The sequence below is a fragment of the Lissotriton helveticus genome, chromosome 10 (assembly GCF_964261635.1).
Source record: "Lissotriton helveticus chromosome 10, aLisHel1.1, whole genome shotgun sequence".
Taxonomy (NCBI): Eukaryota; Metazoa; Chordata; class Amphibia; order Caudata; family Salamandridae; genus Lissotriton; species Lissotriton helveticus.
This window is the reverse complement of record NC_136071.1, coordinates 105,863,285-105,881,859: the sequence shown is the minus strand read 5'-3', so window position 1 is coordinate 105,881,859 and position 18,575 is coordinate 105,863,285. Positions and strand designations below refer to the sequence as shown.

Below are 18,575 nucleotides of genomic sequence, written 5' to 3'. Positions count from 1 at the left end.
CGATTCTAAAATGAGTTTTAACTGTCTTGAATGTAATTGGGCACAATTGGCAGTATTACATTTTATTTGAAAATAATAACTAGGTTAATTTGAACCTTAAGAGGTTAAACCTCTCAGTACACACAAACTACACTCATCCCTGAAGCCTAAAAGCCCTTTGTGCCCCAAACATCCCCCCTCCCTGAATCTTAAAATCACTACCCCTAACTTCATTGATAACTGAACCCTAAAAACCCCTTTCTATGCCTAAACCCCAGTCATCCCATGCTCCTTAAAACACCTCAGCACACCCAAACTCCATCAGCCATGAACGCTAAATCCTCACTGCCCCTACACACCAGCCATCCATGGCCCAAAATAACTCCTCATCCCGGATTACTCATCCCTGAACCCTAAAAGCCCCTTTCTACATCTAAACTTCGCCCATCAGTGAATCCTTAAAACCCCTCACCACCCTAAACCCCACACAATCCTGAACCCTAAATTCCCTTCATCAGCCCAGTCGATATCCATAATTAACATTAAAAACCCTTACTAGCCCTAAACTCCAAGCATCCATGAACCTTAACCCCTTTGCTGCGGGGGGTAATTCCCCCGCTGTGCTGGGGGGCGGGGGGCGCGCACAGCGCCCCCATGCTCATGACGGGCTCAGCTCGTCATGAGGCATGGCGCTCCGGTGCTCATGACGAGCTGAGCTCATCACAGCTGCACCCGTTCCCGTGGAACGCTCAGCACAGCAGGGGAATTATCCCCGCGTGTGAGCGTTCCACGGCTCATGACGAGCTGAGCTCGTCATCAGCACTGGAGCGCCGTGCCTCATGATGAGCTCAGCTCGTCATGAGCATCGATGGTGCTAAACTCCACCCATCCCTTAAATCTAAAAACACCTCGCACACCTAAACACCACTCATCCGTGAACCCTAAAAAATCCTCACTTACCCTACACTCCACCAATCCTTGAACCCTACAAACCCTATCTATGTCTGAGCTTCAATTATTACTGGCCTGTAAAACACCCTCATCACCCCAAACATTACCCATCTCTGAACCCAAAAATCTCACAGTAGTACTGAACTCCACCTAGGTTTCATGTAATTTTGGATTTTTCCCTAAAACGATATTTCCTTGGACATGTTTCCCTTTAATTTTCCTTTTTTTTATTTCCTTAAAATTGTCTTGCCTTAAAATTGGTTTTCCATGATTTGGGTTCCTCCAATGTGGTTTCTCAGTTTCAGTTTTCCATAAGATCACACATATCACCTCAAGATGTTTACTTGAAAGTTCAGAAGGTTTGCCCTAGAGAAGGATTTTAATTTGGCCTTATAAAAAAGTACTGAGCACACAAATGTGAACTGAGGCCAGGCATGCTCCATCTAAACAGATCCCCCACAGCTCATATATGTGTTTTGGGAACTATCTGTAAAAAGCTAAAAATATGGTGAAGATAGTGGTAAAGTCAAACCAGCCTGTGCATGAAGTTGGTTTATAGCTGTTGATGAATTCTGATGAGATTTCTACTTTTTACCTTTGAAATAATTAGGGAGATTGAAATGCTAGTGAATCTCAAGGTTAACTGCTCAAGTGGGTCCCCAAGCCTGGATTTGCCTTCTGGGAGATCATGATCAACATTTTTGGGGACATCAACAATCTCCAAGTGCGGAAAGGATACTCAGCTGTCCGATAAGGTTAAGCCTTCGTTGATAGGTTCACCTGGTTCAAACTGGTCCTTCCGTACAAACACATATAGAGATTGCTTTTTAAATGAATATGATCAAATTGCATTTTTGCTATAGTTATTTATTCTTCAAGTCACCCAGTGATATATTTGACCCTTTGATGACCTCCTGAACATCAAAGTATGGCCTGAATGTTTAATTTCAAAGGTGGTATAGGATTGTATGCTAAACCATGAGAATATTTCTGCACAATGGGAATAAAATAAACATGCTTCGCGGTCCCATAACTACGTCATATTGGTAACTGGACAGGACTGTCCACACATAAAGATATACATTACAGTACACTAGTTATTAATGTTGTGCAGTTCTTGATGTCTGCCTAGTGTCACAATTTCATATGAGGTCTCTCCTACACTAGCTGGAGCGGTACTGAGAGTGAAATCAAATGCTATTTTCAGAAAGCATAAAGTGGCTGATGTTTGACAGGTCTCAGATTACAACAAAGTTCCACAACCAGGGGTTCTAAAATGTTATCAATTGGTGAAATACCATTTGCATAAGCAATTCCATACACCCTTACAGACCATGTTCAAATGTTTATCACTCTCATAGCCAAAACAATTGAGGGTGATTTCCTCTTACCCCCCGTACAAAATACATTTTCGGACAAGCACTCAACCACCTCTTCAGGTTAGCAGATGCATCCTTCACACAATGTATCTTCTAAAATGCAATCGAATCTAGACAGACCTTCCAGCTACCAGAAAAGGATGCCTAAACCCTGTCAACCTTGCAAACCACTGACCCAAAAACACAACTACCATTCCTCTGGAAAATCAGTGACCATATAACTACAAAACCCAGCTGCCGTTGATACAACAACCAGTCATACTAAAGACCATGATTTAACACAATCAGTTCAACCTGCTTTTCCCCAAAAACACATAAATTCTGCAACTCTGACTGCTCATGATCCAAATTACACGGGGCTACATATTTGTAATAGGATCTGTATAAGTGTTCCTTGTGCCAACACTTTCCATTAACAGATTTCAGCTACAAGCCTTTGTTTGAAACATAGTAGTGCCTTTTAAACTGACCTGACCTGACCTCCTGTGGGAGATCACCCTTGCTGTTTATTCCACTCCCTTCAGAGTGGGACGTATGACTTGGCCTGGAGTGTTTTGTTTTACTCATTGCTCCTAATTGTCTTTCTTTTCCTTGTAACACCCTAGTGTGCGGGAGATGCCTGGCTCCCTGTGTTTTATACCATATTTTCTTTCCTTGTAGCACTGCTGAAGTGCAGGGAGTTGCCTGGCTTCCCCACCCCGTTTTTAATTAGCACTGGATTTTACCTTCATCACGTTTCAGATGTCATTGTTTTTTAGGTCTCGCATAGGCAGCGCATGCGTTGCCTCTACGAGGCATCAAGTAATCTGTATGTTGGGAGAAACTCTGCATATTGCCGGGTAATTTCTCCTTCCGCTTGACATTTGTTTAACGTTGGCATAGCTTTTCTTATGGGGCTTATTATTGACTGTATTTAGGATGCGTCACTTCCGTTTAATCCGGAAGCAGCACAGCCTAACTACAGTTTTCATCCGCTTTAGGGCTCTTTCAGCTCTTCAGCTCTTGTGTTTAACACCTTCGCTGCGGCGGCTATTCCACCGCAGCGTTAAGGGGGCGGGGGGGCGCTGGGCGCGCCCATGCTGGTGACGTAACCACTCCGTCACCAGCCTCGGTTGAGCTGTGATCATGACGGAGCGGTTCCATCATGGCCCCGCCCAATAGAATACGTTGCGCAGGCGAGAAATCAGCGCCGTGCAGGCGCGTCGGGCGGGCCATGACAGAACCGCTCCGTCATCAGCACAGCGCCACCGCGGCTGATGACGGAGCGGTTCCGTCATCAGCACGGAAAAGGTTAAGGACTCTTTTTTGCCCTTGTTCGTCAGTGCAATGGCAGCGGTGGGCACCACACACAACACTCTTGGCAATGGCGGGTGCTTCTTGTTTATTTTTGTCTTGGCAGCTGCCTCTGCATCAGACCACCACCAGCGCTGCAGCTGCTGGGCGTACTGTGCAGACTCATCCCCCTGCCGCCGGCAGCGCTGCCAGCCTGTCATCTAGCAGCACCGTGTCCAGTTCCCCTCTTTGTCATGCTGGTCATGCCATCTCTGTCAGTGGTCGTCGCCGTCGTTGGTCGTGCGAGCACTGATGGTGAGGGACTTCTTCAAGTAGCGAGGTGAGTCGCCCCCCTCTCCGGCAATTCACTGCCACCAGCCCGTGGTAATCCATCCTCCCCTTTCATCCTCGTGGTGTACGCTGCCCGGCCTGCGGGAGGAACGATGATTTGCGGTGGGAAACATCCTTTTCAACGCAATTTTTACCACGCAGTGCCTTTACGACGCAACTATTACAACGCATGTCATTACAACGCATTGCGCTGGGGGGCGCTCTAGGATAGGGAATGGATTTAATTTACTATCCAACACCTTCCCTACTATCCACGGGGACTGGAGTTGGAACAGTAAATTAAACTATTCACTATCCAGCACCCCTTAACGCTATGCGTTGTAACAGCATGCGTTGTAAAAACTGCGATGTAAAGGCATGCGTGGTAAAAGCATGCGTTGTAATGTCACACATCCTTTGCGGTGCATGCGGCAGGGGAGATGGTGTGGGGACTGGCTGAGGGCCCGACAGAGGGTTGTCTTAACCGCAGCACAGGGCACACTTTATACAGAGATGCTTGGGGCATTTGTGGTGGCCGTTTGTCCCGTGAACCGTCGGTATGGCCTGAAGGGGCTTGGCTGTAGCAGCACACCGCCCCAGCTATGTGCAACGCTGAGGGGAAGCATGAGGCCATGGGTTGACTGGGTGCGCTGGCATACCGAACCGGCTCCTCCTCACCGTCTGCCTTTAGCCAACAGCAACCCCAGTGCTCTGCCTGCGTGGAGGACTACACTATCATGGCACAGCCCTACTGACTGACTGCCTTCCTGCCCCCACTCTGTTACCCCGCGGTACAGCCACAGGACAATGGCTACATGCCCCGTGTCTGCCCCACAGCAAACCATTCCTGCCATAGAGATCATCCACAGCAGGGTGCTGTTCAGCAGCACAGGGATCCGAAGGCATGTGGCATCACAGAATAAGAACGGACATGCTAGAGGTAGGCTTTTATTTATTTATTTGCACTTTTCTGTTGTGTGTTCTTGACCTGAAGGTATCAGAGTGCTTTACATCTGCACAAGTTGCATTACAGACAAACACAAGGCTTGTTTAAATTATTTTTAAGAACTTATTCCTAGCCGCAATAAGAATGTTGGATATGCTCAGATGCACTGTGCCTGAGATGTCTAGTTCACAGTCACTTCCTTTACTTAAGACCTTTGAAAACACAAGAACGGTCCCGCACTAGCCTTATGAGGCCTGCAGCGCAAAAGGTCAGCAGAAACCTTAGCCTGGATCCTTATGTCCCTTTAACCTAACCTCATGCAGTTCACTCATTAGTAAAATTATGTTATTACAGTCTGAGTCAGGCACCTTTATTTGGCTGGTACAGGATAACGTCTTTCTTGTATATTAGAACATTGGAATGTTGGGAGCTCCATTGAGAACAATGGAGGGCTCCGGGCTTATAATGGCTGGTATAAGCCTGGAGCTCCAACATTCCAACATTCCAATGTTTCTTTGTTCACAGCTCTGGCTGTGAACAAAGGCTTCAAGGACCCTGGGGGATTCCAATCCCCTCACGCTCCCATAAGGCTTTATTTTTTTTTGTTAGAACATTCTGCCTCTAGTGGCAGAATGTTCTAATAGCCTTATAGCCCTTCGTAGCTGGGCTATACCGGCTATTAAAGTCCCTCTCCCTAGTTAAAGGCCCTCGTCTTCGGCTCGTGGTCTTTAACGCTGGAGAGAGCCTTTAAGAGCCGGTATAGCCCTCTACGGCGGGCTATAAGGCTATTAGAACATTCTGCCACTAGAGGCAGAATGTTCTAACAAAAAAAAATAAAGCTAGTGTCTAGTATGGACCCAGCACAGCGTTTTTAATTTACACAAAGAGAACAGTTAAACCTTTACTTTTCGGATTACAAAATGTTTGTACAGTGTATTCAGGTGCTCTTTATTTCTGTTTTCTTCACTGAGCTTTGCACTTTCTTTGCTTCTGACAGATTCTCTTATCACCCTGTTTTATACTTTCGTGCACGCATGTTTGATTGTCTTGCTGTGCTTCCCACTCTTCCTAGATCCCCGTCAATGCCCCTGCTCTCCTGGTGTGCCTCTTTGGGAAAAACCTTAACCTTCACAGATGTTACGAACTCATGCGCTGTTCACAAACCTTGCTTCCTTTACCATGCTAAGTTGATATTGTGATGTACTAGCCAGTGCAAGCAACAGAAAGATTGACATCACCACCCATGAAATTTTTTGACACAGGTTTCTTTAAAGAGGAGAGCAGTTCAGACTAACTTGATAGTACTTTTATGTTCATAAGTTAATAATTGTTCTATTCACAATCAAGTTGTAATTGCCAATAAAAATCATTTTTAAATAGTTGGAAACAGATTTCAGTCTAATAGACATGCATGTCCTTGGTGGAAACCATGGTGAATGTGATGCGGCAAACCTTGCTGTAGCTACTTTCAGATCAAGCATTGCCTAAAGCTGGTGTGGTTTTGGGTATTGTCACATATCCTACTCCCAGCACGTGAGTACTTAGGGAGGAAGGCATGGGTGCTAATACTACACCACAAGTGGCGTTTCTTCTATGTTGCTGTTTCTTCAGCTTCATGACAGTTCGTAAGGTAATTGGATGCAGGGGCAAAGACACAGTTTTGGGGGCAGAATTTGGGATTTTTCTTTTAGCCCTATGCAAATATAATTACTCAACTGCAAATAAATAAAACAATAGTAAAAAGCATTGCCATTTTCAACGCCAACAGCTCTAACTTTACCAAATGTGAGACCTATTGCATTGAAAATGCTTGCTTTAGCTTGTTTTCCTTTACTTGTAAGGTGTGCATGGGAGGAAGCTCTCCTGACACGCCCTGGGTTGGTAGGCCCCAGTTCAGTTTGCATTGCCCACCCCTTCCTTTCCAGATTGGCTGGATAACTCCCATGCCTCTCCAAAGGCAGCTTTCTATACTATGGCCGATGCGAAGATGCGCGCAGCGGGCGCGCCGCTGGTGTGCCAATAAGGCTCCAAAAGCAAGCCCATCTGTGCCCAACTGCGCCCGTCTGCACCCGTCCATAGCAGTCCGCGCCTGTCCAGGGCCAGGGGCCAGAACCCTTGCCCGTCTTAACCTCCAATTAGTGCATTACTCCACTAGCAAACAAAAAAATTTAGCCCCTGCACCTTGGAGCGAATGTACGAAGTCTATGCAGGGGGAACCCGCATTTGAAATGCAACCGCAGGTTACTTCACTTTAAAGTCCAACATTAAGGGCCACGAGAGGCGCAATGTGACTCCCTACAGACACATTCAGGGTCTCGCAAACAACTGATGCTACCTAAGCACGAGCAAGAACTTTTTGATATGCTGACTGACATGCCCCCGACGCCCTATTCCTCACAGAAACCTGGCTTTCGGACGCCTCAGCGCCTGATATCCTAGATGCACTGCTGACTGGCTATGGGATAGTAAGACGTGATCGCCCCTCCCAGCTAGGAGGGGAATCACAATCATTTTTAAACTTACTCTCAAGTGCACCTTTAATGAGGTGGAACTACCTGATTGTGAGGCAGCTCAGTTCCCGCTGACTCTTTCAGGCAGCAACACCCTAACCAGACTTCTTGTATGTCGCCCTCCTTTGCCGGCCACTAATTTCACCTTGACCATGGCTGACACTATCACCCATTTGCTCTACGCCGCAATAAGCTGCTTGTTCTAGGTGATCTCAACCTTCACTTTGAAGCTAGCGCCTGCCCGAGCGACCTCCTCAATCATAGGTCTCGAAGCCATACATGTGCTACAAATATTATTAAAACCCACGCACACCAAAGGACATACGTTGGATCCCATTTTCTCCAATGTTCTATCCCTCTTAGTGGACTTCCCCATCGTCCTGCCCTGCTCAGGTCATTATTTGATCCCCTTCTCTTTTCCTCTGATTAAACCGCCCCTCGGGGAAAACATCCTTTTCAACGCAACTTTTACCACGCAGTGCCTTTACGACGCAACTATTACAACGCATGTCATTACAACGCATTGCGCTGGGGGGCGCTCTAGGATAGGGAATGGATTTAATTTACTATCCAACACCTTCCCTACTATCCACGGGGACTGGAGTTGGAATAGTAAATTAAACTATTCACTATCCAGCACCCCTTAACGCTATGCGTTGTAACAGCATGCGTTGTAAAAACTGCGATGTAAAGGCATGCGTGGTAAAAGCATGCATTGTAATGTCATACATCGGTCCCTCTGCGTTCATAAGGATAAGGCCTTCCTCTCCAGAAAATGGTCCAAGGTCAATTCTGGGAACTTAACAACTTCCCTAGCTTCCTCCAATCCCAAAATGAATGAGGACGTTGACATAGACCTAGCGGCTCACAATCTAGATAGACTCTTGGCTAACCTCGGCTCTTGACGGTATAGCCCCACAGGCCACCAAATGCAATCCTAGAACTTTTCCGTATGCACTGTGGTTTAATGAACATTTAACGACAGCCAAGAAACACTGCAAATGCCTCAAATCTGACTGGAGGAAAGACTATAGCCCGATCAGTCATTCGTGTCACAAACTAGTGCTGAAACAGTATCACAAGCTCATTAGAAGCTCACGCAAAGAGTTCTATGCCCAGACAATTGACTCGACGGCTAAACATACTAAAGAACTCTTCTCCTTACTTAAATCATTATCCTCTCACAAATGTGTATCTACTATTGCCACCCCTTCCACAGAAAACTACAACATCATAGCTTCCTTTTTCTCCTCAAAAGTGACCCAGATCTATGGCACTTTTCCTATTGAGGCCCAGCAGGCAAGTTTCCCATCAGTCACAGACAACTCCGGAGGAATGGTCAGTCTTGACATCCCCTCTCCGGAAGAGCTTAATAACCTCTTCCTGCAAATCAAGTCGTCTCTCCTCTAGATCCTGCCCCGCCCAGAATTATTTGCCTTGGCTCAGCAGTTATTCTCCCTCACCTTAAAAAACGGATTTACTATGTCTATTAACTCAGGTCTAGTTCCCAAGAAATAGAAACTCGCTATGGTGCTCCCTATACGCAAAACACTCTCACTAGACCCCTCCATCCTGGAGAATCTTAGACCTATATCTCTTCTGCCTTTCTGTGCCAAAATACTCCAAAAACATGTGAAAAATGTGCCAACCAGTTTCATTGAATCCAACTACGTGCTCCACTCCTCCCAATCCGGGTTCAGGGCTAATCACTCTACTGAGTCAGCTCTACTACTTTCAGGGGAAACGCTCAGACAGAATGCTGACAAAGGTCACGCCTCTGCCCTGATAATGCTGGACCTGAGCGCAGCTTTCGACACTGTCTCCCATGGCCTCCTGATACAGGCTACAGGAGTGCGGGTCAGGGGCAAGGGGCTCCAATGGTTTAAATGCTTTCTTCAGGATCTTACCTTCCAGGTTGCCAAAAAAATCCTGTGAATCTGAGATCTTTACTCTGCCACAGGGAGACCCATAGGGCTCTATTCTGAGTCTCACTCTGTTCAACATATATATGCGCCCCTTAGCAGAAATTATTGACAGACACAAGGCACATTAGTGTTGTATGCCGATTACAGTCAATTAATTGTCACACTCTCAGAATCCGCAGGTGGGCCAGCGAACCAATTCAAATCCTGCCTATCAGAGGTCGCCACTTGGATGGCCCTCAACTGTCTGAAATTGAATGCTAATAAAACTGAAATCCTGATAGTAGGTAGAGCTCCCTTGATCTGGACTTCGGCCTGGTGACCAGGGGGCATATTATCAAGGGATTTATCTCCGCTTTTTTGGCTTTAAAAGCCAAGAAAGCGGAGATAAAATGATCTCCCTATTACCTAGCTGTCGCTAACACCAGTTAGCGACAGCTAGTAGGAGATAGCGACCATCTTGGGCCCCGCTTTGCATGTCAGAGAAATTTATCACTAATGACATGCAAAGTGGGCGTGCCAAGATGTTAGCGACTGGAAACAGTCGCTAACATCGCTATCTCCTATTACCAACTTTTGGAGATATTCGCGCTAAGCGTGAATATCTCCAAAAGCTAACACCTGCCCTGAGCAGTTCTTAGCCATGTTATCCAATGGGAGGTGGATAACATGGCTAAGAGCATTTGCTCGGGAATGCATGAATATCGCTGACTTTTCAGCGATATTCATGCATTACGGCCGATTTTTATCGTTTAGGAGATAAACCTTGATAATATCAAGGCTCCTAAGCGATAAAAATCGTCGCTACACGGCGATAAAACTATAGCCGCTAAGCCAACATAGCGATAATTATCGCTAGTTGTTGGTAATATGCCCCCAGATCCCTTGGCCAGCTCCCAGAACCCAAAGACAAAGTAAAAAACTAGAAGTGTGGTTTGATTCCAAACTCAGCTGGACTATTGTAATGCCCTGTACGTGGGCAGTTTGAATACTCTTCAAACAGTACAAAATGCAGAAGCTCGACTAGTACTCAATCTTCCTAGAAGATCTTCTGCCTCTGCAGATCTAACCCAACTTCACTGGCTACCAGTAGCAATAAGAATCAAATTCAAAGCCATGTCCTTTTGTCGTAGAATTCTTCATCAGCAAGGTCCTAAATATCTTCGCTCCTTGATCCAACCTAATGTCCCTTTTCGTGGTCTCAGATCCTCCACAGCTAACCTAGACACAGTGCCTAGGACATACAAGGCCTAACTAAGGACTTGCGCCTTCTACTTTCTGGCTTCCAAAATCTAGAACTCTCTCCCACATGATCTGAGAGCAGAACCCTCTGACAAAATCTTCAGAAGCAAACTGAAAACCTGCTTATTCCATTCCTCCTAAAACGTGTCACTCCCACTACTTTTCTCTGTCTGGTCGAATGGCGATCATTTTCCTCTGTTGGTCCTTGGTCTAACCAGGTGCTTTATCAACCACTTATTAAACTAGATTTTGTCGAGTCTGATTTTTCTCTCCTAAACATCACAACATAACATACAGTAGGTGGGCGTCATGCTTTTCATACTCCATTTATGTAGCCACTATTTGTTAAGGGATCTTTTCCAGAAAGAGTTTCTACTTTGTTACTTACTTTCTGAAGAACCATTGGCCTACTGGTTGAATTCGTTATCCCCAAATCCCTTCTTCTCTTGCAACACAAACCTCATATGGTTTCCATATGCTCACCCAGGCCTATGGCTGCCCGGCACATGCGCAGTGTGCCGCTTGAATACATGTATTGCACTGGTCTCTGCAGCTCAGCTGGGTGGGTTGGTCAAAGCATTCACTATGTCACCCATTAAAAGGGGTCTTTCTTTATGGCACCTTTTCTAGTGACATCCAGCTACAGTTCTGCCCTTCCAGTGAAAACGTGCTCTTCTGTATTTGTGAATCACCTCCAGATGTTCGACTCCCACAACTGTGACTTACTGAACATTTGACCAAGCTACATGGCTTACATAAAGTCCAGAGAACTAAAACATCTCTTATATATTGTAATTTATTTATGTTTAGCGCTTCTTCCATTACTTGTACTTTTCAACTCTTCCGTAAGATTAATTATTTATTTATTTATTTATTTATTTATTTATTTTAAGGTTTTATATAACGCTGGCTAGACCCAGAGGTATCAGAGCGCTTTACAGGAGTGCAAGGAGGTACAGTAATTGATACATTTAGTCAAAAACATTGCCATACAAACCAATATAACTGGAAAAGCAGATAAATAAGAGTGCTATTTACAAGAGTACAATGATAAGCTCATGTGGATAGAGTGTGGTTAGATCAGAGTGGGTGTGAGGGGGTGAAAAAGAGGAGGAAAATGAGGAAGATACGGAGACTTGGAGATTAGAGGAATAGGGGAGTGGGAGATAGGAGGGAGGCCTTGCTAGAGTCTAGATACCATACTTGAAGGTAGGGGCGTGGAGGGTGGTATGGGGAGGGGAAGTAGTAGCGTGAGGGAGGGGAGAAAGGAGGGAGAAAGGGGTGGTGAAAGAGTTGGAGGGCAAAAGAGGGGAGCCTGATGAGGTGAAGAGCGGGAGACGGTGTCTGAGGTAGGTATTATTGACCCCAATATTTGTTGAGGAGGTACATTTGAGGTCTCTTTTTGATGTAGGAAGGGTCTATCTATGAAGAGTTTACAGGGACTAAAAAGGATCCTAGTAAAGGTATTGCATATATTTGTATTTGTTGCTGGTAAGGCTTTCTTTTGTATTATGTAAAACTCAATAAATAAATCTGAACGAGAAAGGGTACAAGAACAGAGTAAACAATAGTTCTATGAGTGCGGAGAAGCCTTGTGCAACAATATGCACTGCAGCCCTAATTATCCAAACGCGGATTTTGCTGTGTACTATTATGCTGCTGTAGGTTATGTTATGTTCATTCAAGACGTGCCTTGGTGTTGACAGGGCCGGTTCTAGGATTTTTGGGGCCCGAGCCGAGAGGGAATGTGCAAGGCCCCTCTGATTTACATAAGTGACACATTCAGGGCTCCCAAAGCAGCTTTGTGTACACTCCTCCTGGGTCGCAGCTCCTCCTCTCAGCCACCTACAAGCACCTTTTTTACAGCTAATTTTGGGCTGAAGTTGTGAAAATTGCTTGGGGGCTAAGAGTTAAAACTGTGGGGATGCTAAAGTGCTGACAATGGGCGTCCCGCAGTGTTTCTGAATGGGCAGCAGGGTTCCTCCTTGCAACTGGTACAAGAGGAAGTGCCCCCCTCTCGTAGACATCCCCATACCATCCATGAGAGTGGATGGGAGGAAGGGGGCCCCTCCTGTAAGCCCAATGTCAAAGAGACACCTTTTTTTCAGTTGGATCGTCAGAGGCACAAGAAGATCGGCAGTGTGCTGCACTGGTGAGGGGCCCCATGCTGGTAGGCTGAGTGTGAGGCCCTGGGCAGCTGCCCACACTGCCCTTGCCTAGCGCTGGTCCTGGGTGTTGACTTACTGCCCCCTTAGCACTTTAATAGGAATACTCCGGGCTAAAATTGGGATGGAAAAAGTGGGGTTCTCTAAAAGGGGCGTGGCCTATGCAATTAAAGTTGTGGCTTAAACATGCAAGTTTCATTTCCTTGATTCCCATAGTGTGCCACCCGACCAGTATTTTAGTTCCTTACTGCGCTTTCTGTTACTTCATCCAGATATATAATTCAACAACTGACGTACACCTAAAACCAGTCAGGGCTATTGGCCTTGTCAATGGATGTTAGCTGTTTGAGGTAAAAAAGTAATAACAATGATTAAAAAAAAAAAAAAAAATATTAGTAAAAAAATTAAATTCTGAAATGATGAGCCTGTGACTTAAACATTACTGAGACCTGTGGAAGAGGGAGCGGTCTACAGAATGCCTCAGTCCCTCCTGTTAGGTTCACTCCATGTTCGGCCTGTACACCTTTTTTCTCTTACACCTCACCTCTTTCCTCTCCAGCACTCTCGTTTCTCTCTCTCCTCTTGAATGCACGTCCGCACATCTCCTTCCTTTCACCAGGGCCCAAACACACAAAGCAAACACTCACTCATAAGCAATGCATTGTCTTTTACTGTCGCCTTGTCCATGGTTTGACAACTGTGCACCTCTTTCACACACATTTGTACAGAATTGCAACTGAAATACATGACCATTGCTCTGTGCTTTCTGCAGAGAGGCCAAGGATTGGATAACCATGTATTCTGAACATCTTTTTTCCCCACTGACAGGCCCTGTGAGAAACGTGGACTTCCCTCAGCCTCAACTCCAGAACACCTAGTCCTGGGCAGTAATGAATACCTGGAGGCGATTCCGTTGAAAGTGTGCACTGCACACATGTGACACACAAAAAACAGAAACACAACATTTGGAAATAGCTAACGCTCCTAGGGAATCAACATTAAGTAAAACGTGAAATATAAACAGAAACCCAATCGCTGACATGAATTACCTAAACGATTTTTACATTCATTTTTCAAAAATGTATCAATGTTTTTTTTGCCATTGTAGTTGTGTGTGAAGGCAGGGTCCAAAAGGGGCCCTTTTCAATGTCCGTTCTTAATTACTACCGGGTCCGGAGCCCGGAGGGACCCGGCCCAATTAAATCCCTGGGAAAAGTAGCCCAACCCAAGGATGCTAATTGTGATCTGACCTTCCAACGAACTGATACTTCTTGAATATAGAGACGGAAGCTATTCCAGAAGGAAGGAGACAAAATAAAGGTTGACCTGTCTCCTTTCTGTTCCCTAATGCACTTCTGTGCGTCGCCATCCTGGGTATGAAGCCCTATATACCATACCCTTGACGGCGACGCACAGAATGAAATGACCATATAGTGATATATCCCGCCTCTCAGTGAACGGTGCTGACATCTTGAGGCAATAGGAGCAGAGTCTGTCTGTTAAATGAGGAGACCGTGAGAGTGACGTCACTGGACCAGGTGCATGAGCATCCATCGACCTTCTCTTAGTGGATTATGATCAGATTGGCACTTTTGTACAGGCCCGGGACAAGGACTGACTGTCTAGAACTCAGTCTAGAACAAGTTAGAGCCCTCCTGCAGTGATCCTGCTAGGAAGTGCTTTAAACATGGATGAGAAGGTCCATGCAGGACAAGGTTTGTCTGCACCAGTCCTGGCTTATGAAGAGATATGGCTTTATTCATGGTGTATGTGTAGCGCCATGCTGCTTATTGATGTTTCAAAGCACTTCAATGGGAGGAGCGCGGGGCAAAGGTAGGGAATACTGATGATCATTGATTCACCATCCTGGTTTCCGGCGGCAGGGTAGGTCGCAGACGGAGCGTTCTTGGATGCTGGACCTAAATTGGTGTCCATTTTTTGACCGCCGGATACTGTTGTAGTCACCACTAGACAACAGTAGAGGTTATTAACCCGAGAACGTGGTATGTTGTTTTCACTTATCGCGTTGTGTAGATAGCGTTCACTCTGGTCCTGAAGAAGTGCCCAGATCCTCCTGACACTCATGGCACGAAACATGTTGACCAACCCAGAGTAGGGCACACACAGCTAGATACAGTTTACTGCCACTCTCTATACTTTTATCAGGCAGTTTACCTTGTGAAGAAATAACAGTTAGGACTAAATGACCTGTTTTTTAACTCACTTCCCTCCCACATCTACACACACTAGGCCCCGGGAAACATCCTTAACGACGCAACTTTTACCACGCAGTACCTTTACAATGCAGGATTTACAACGCAAGTCATTACAACGACTTGCGCTGGAGGGCGCTGGAGGATAGGGAATAGTTTAATTTACTATCCAAAACCTTCCCTACTATCCACGGGGACTGGAGTTGGAATAGTAAATTAAACTATTCCACTATCCAGTGCCCCCCAACTCAAGTCATTGTAACGACTTGCGTTGTAAAACTTGCGTTGTAAAGGCATGCGTGGTAAAAGCATGCGTTGTAATGACATACATCCCTAGGCCCCTCACCCTCACTGCACCCGATGGCAGGAACAAAAGACCCCTGCCAAAGAGCCCCGTACTTTGTGCCCGTCAGGTATTTTAGCGCCGACCTGACAAGGGGCAGGCTCATATGATGAAGCATGACACCTAGGTGTGTGAGAGCCCTAGTTCCGAAAAGGGGAATTCCCCTTCCTCTATCACCAGTGTGGGTTTACGCTTGGCTTATCCCCACCTTTAGTATCTCCCTGCTCTTTCACTTGGACTCAGAGGAACTCCATACCCTTCTTGCCTACAGCTTTGTTGGGGCTCGTATGTTGGACCTCTTTAAACTTGCCCCGTTGTCCCTCTCTTTGGAATCATTGATTCATGGTCCAGTGGGGCATAATGTCCCTGAGGACAAGGTCTTCAGTGAGCCAGGGATGTAAGTGAAGGAGGTCCTAGAGGAACGCGTCTACTATGGGGACTACAACCACCCACCTTTTCTACTTGCTCCGGGCACTAGCACTTAGGTGTTTTATTAGGGTCCATTTTAGGCGCTGGAGGGCTGATTGGAAAGTTCGGCCCTTCTAATCACGGTCACGTGCCCAGCTGCAATCGCCTAGGTGAAAGCTGGCTGATGTACAACACCCCCTTGGTCGTAGATATTAAACGTGCAGCAGGTGCAGTTGCACCGGGACCCAGCAGTGTGATGGCCCATTCCGCCCCAATTCATAATTTTTACTGTCAAGCGAGGCGGTGGGGGTGGGGGTGTGTGTGCTTTGCTTGCATTCGGGAGCATGACACCCTTGCAACACTACTGAACCGTCTGGGGCCTTAAATCCGGATTGGATTGAGAAAAGCCGTTAAGCAAATTCGCTATTGTTAATCATGGACGTCGTCATCCCAGAAAGAATCCATAAATTCAATCTTGCGGAACTTCCTTCTTTCGGGGTTTAAAACTGCACCAATATTTATTTTATTCATTTAATGCAATTTAATATAGCGCAGACTTTACCCAAAGGTGTCAGAGCGCTTCACAATAGAGCCAAGACCGTTACTTGAGGAAATGTACATACTTACACGCTACAAATACAAATGAGATAGAAGAAAAAGTAAAGTAAAACAATAGATGGCAGTCACACAAAAATCAAAAACACACTAGGATTCGGATCATACAGGCATAGATTACATATTTACAACATTGTAAGAACTTCCTTGAGGGGCATGGAAAGGGATGCATTAATTCTGGAAGTGTCTTTGGAAGAGAAGAGATTTGAGGTCAGTTTTAAAAGTTCGGGTAGAGGGGGTGGTATGGAGTACTGGAGGAAGCGAGTTCCAGATTCTGACAGAATTGCTTGAGAAGGATTGAGCCATCGATCTTTCCCTTTTGAAGGTGGGGGCTCAAGCAGTAATTTTTCCACATTATGTGTAGGTCTAGAGCCTCCAGAGATTTTAAGTTTATTTGACAGGTATTGAGGGGAGGATGTGTGCAGGGCTTTGTGGGTGATACAGGCAAGCTTGTAGATTGATCTTGCTTCAATGGGAAGCCATCGCAGAGAAAAAAGTATGGGCGTGATGTGGTCACTTCTTTTGACCTAAATGACAGAACAAGCCGCTGAATGGAGTACTGATTTGAGAGGAGCAGGGTGAGATTTGGGAAGACCAGCAAGCAGAAAATTGCAATAGTCCAATCTAGAGAGAACCAGAGATTGGACAAAGGTTTTTAGGTCTTGCTCCGGAAGGAAACATCGAATCCCCCAGATAGGGTGCAGTTGGTAACGTGCATTCTTTGCATATGAACTTGCCAACACTTTTTAGAATAAAAGTTGCGGTGCTCACTGCAACATTTTGGGACTAGCAGGTACTCATCTTCTTGACTACCAGGCTGGTTTAGTGGTGGCTAGGAATCAGCTGGCGGAATTTCTCCCACTGGAGGCATGGCTTGGTGGTGTGCATTCCACCGGAGACATGGCGTGGGGATTCCACCGGAGGCATGGCGTGGTGGTGGGGAATTCCACCGGAGGCATGGTGTGGGGATTCCACCGGAGGCATGGTGTGGGGATTCCACCGGAGGAACGGCGTGGTGGTGGGGAATTCCACCGGAGGCATGGTGTGGGGATTCCACAGGAGGCATGGTGTGGGGATTCCACCGGAGGAACGGCGTGGTGGTGTGGATTTTACCGGAGGCTTGGTGTGATGGTGGAGATTCCACCGGAGGCATGGTGTGGATTCCACCGGTGAATTCGCCTGAAGATTCGTCACCTGCTCCAGAAATTGGACGATATTCATTGCGATCAGAGGGGGACTGCAAAAATTATGAGTCCCATGTGGAGTGTGTGAAGGGGCGCCTGAGACTCCCACATGTCACAGACCTGGGTATGAATAGAGGGGGGGGGGGTAGGAGGGCTCTGCCTACACCCCCTACCCGTGCACCGCAGGGGCTGCTGGGCATGCGTCACTCTATTAGTTTAAACTCACCTGCAAGTAAGTCCCGCCTCATTAACACGGGCTAGGTGTGAAAAGTGCCACAACTGGTGCAAAACACAATGCATATTTCCCTACAAGTAATTCGCCCTTTTGTGCGCAAGTGCCAATCTACGGTCCTTCGTCAGACTTCTGATATGAAACAGCATCCATGCATCGATCCACGGCCGGGAGCCGAGTGCATATGGTTACATATGCTCTAAAAGTCCCTGGAGTGCCACAGCTTTAGAATCCAGCGCCTCTCCCCTGCACAGCTCACACCAGGCACTTACCTCTGTCCCGGGGAGCTTCTTCCTCTGAGACTGTCCTGAGACGGGCGCAGTGCAGCAGTGCCAGCGGCGGCGCCCAGATGTTATAATAATGCAAGAGTCATCGGGTGGGGCCCGGGACCGCTGCAGACGGGCGCGCATCACCGACACGCCCAGCTGTTCCTGCTTCTGCAACCAGTGAGTGGTGCGGGGGGTCAGGGGTGACGCGGTGCCAACGCGGGGTCTGGGCACGCGGAGGGGGATGCACTGGGGTACAAGACCCTGGTGGCAGGAGGGGTCGCGAGAAAGGGCGGAGTCAGAGGAGTGGGAGCGCAGCCTCGACCTCCCGAAACTGGGCACGAAGCTGGTGATGTTTCGAAATAAACTGGATTCCAGTCAGAAACCTCGGAGCAGGTAATTCCTGGCACCGAGCGGTTCTTCCCGCCCTCCCCCCCTGCCTGCCAGAGCGCTCGTGGCATGGGAAGTGTGCACTTCCAGGGCAGGATGACAGGTGCTGAAAGCACAGAACTGTAGAGTTGGTATCGCCCAACATCCAGTGCTTGAAATGGAAAAATAAAAGTGCAGGTACGCTGTACCAGAGTACCGGCTTGTTTCTGAGAAGTGCCGGTACTCTCC

The 18,575-nt window shown here is 46.8% G+C and overlaps 1 protein-coding gene across 1 annotated transcript in view; it reads right to left on the bottom strand.

The window, feature by feature from the left end:
• LOC144785986 (uncharacterized) overlaps window positions 1-18,168 on the bottom strand; it is a 252,354-nt gene extending 234,186 nt beyond the window's left edge. Inside the window, exon 1 of the mRNA XM_078664891.1 lies at window positions 17,964-18,168. Coding sequence (XP_078521017.1) covers window positions 17,964-18,101 — 138 coding nt within the window. The 5' untranslated portion in view covers window positions 18,102-18,168. The remainder of the gene's footprint in view (window positions 1-17,963) is intronic.
• Window positions 18,169-18,575: the final 407 nt, after the last annotated feature.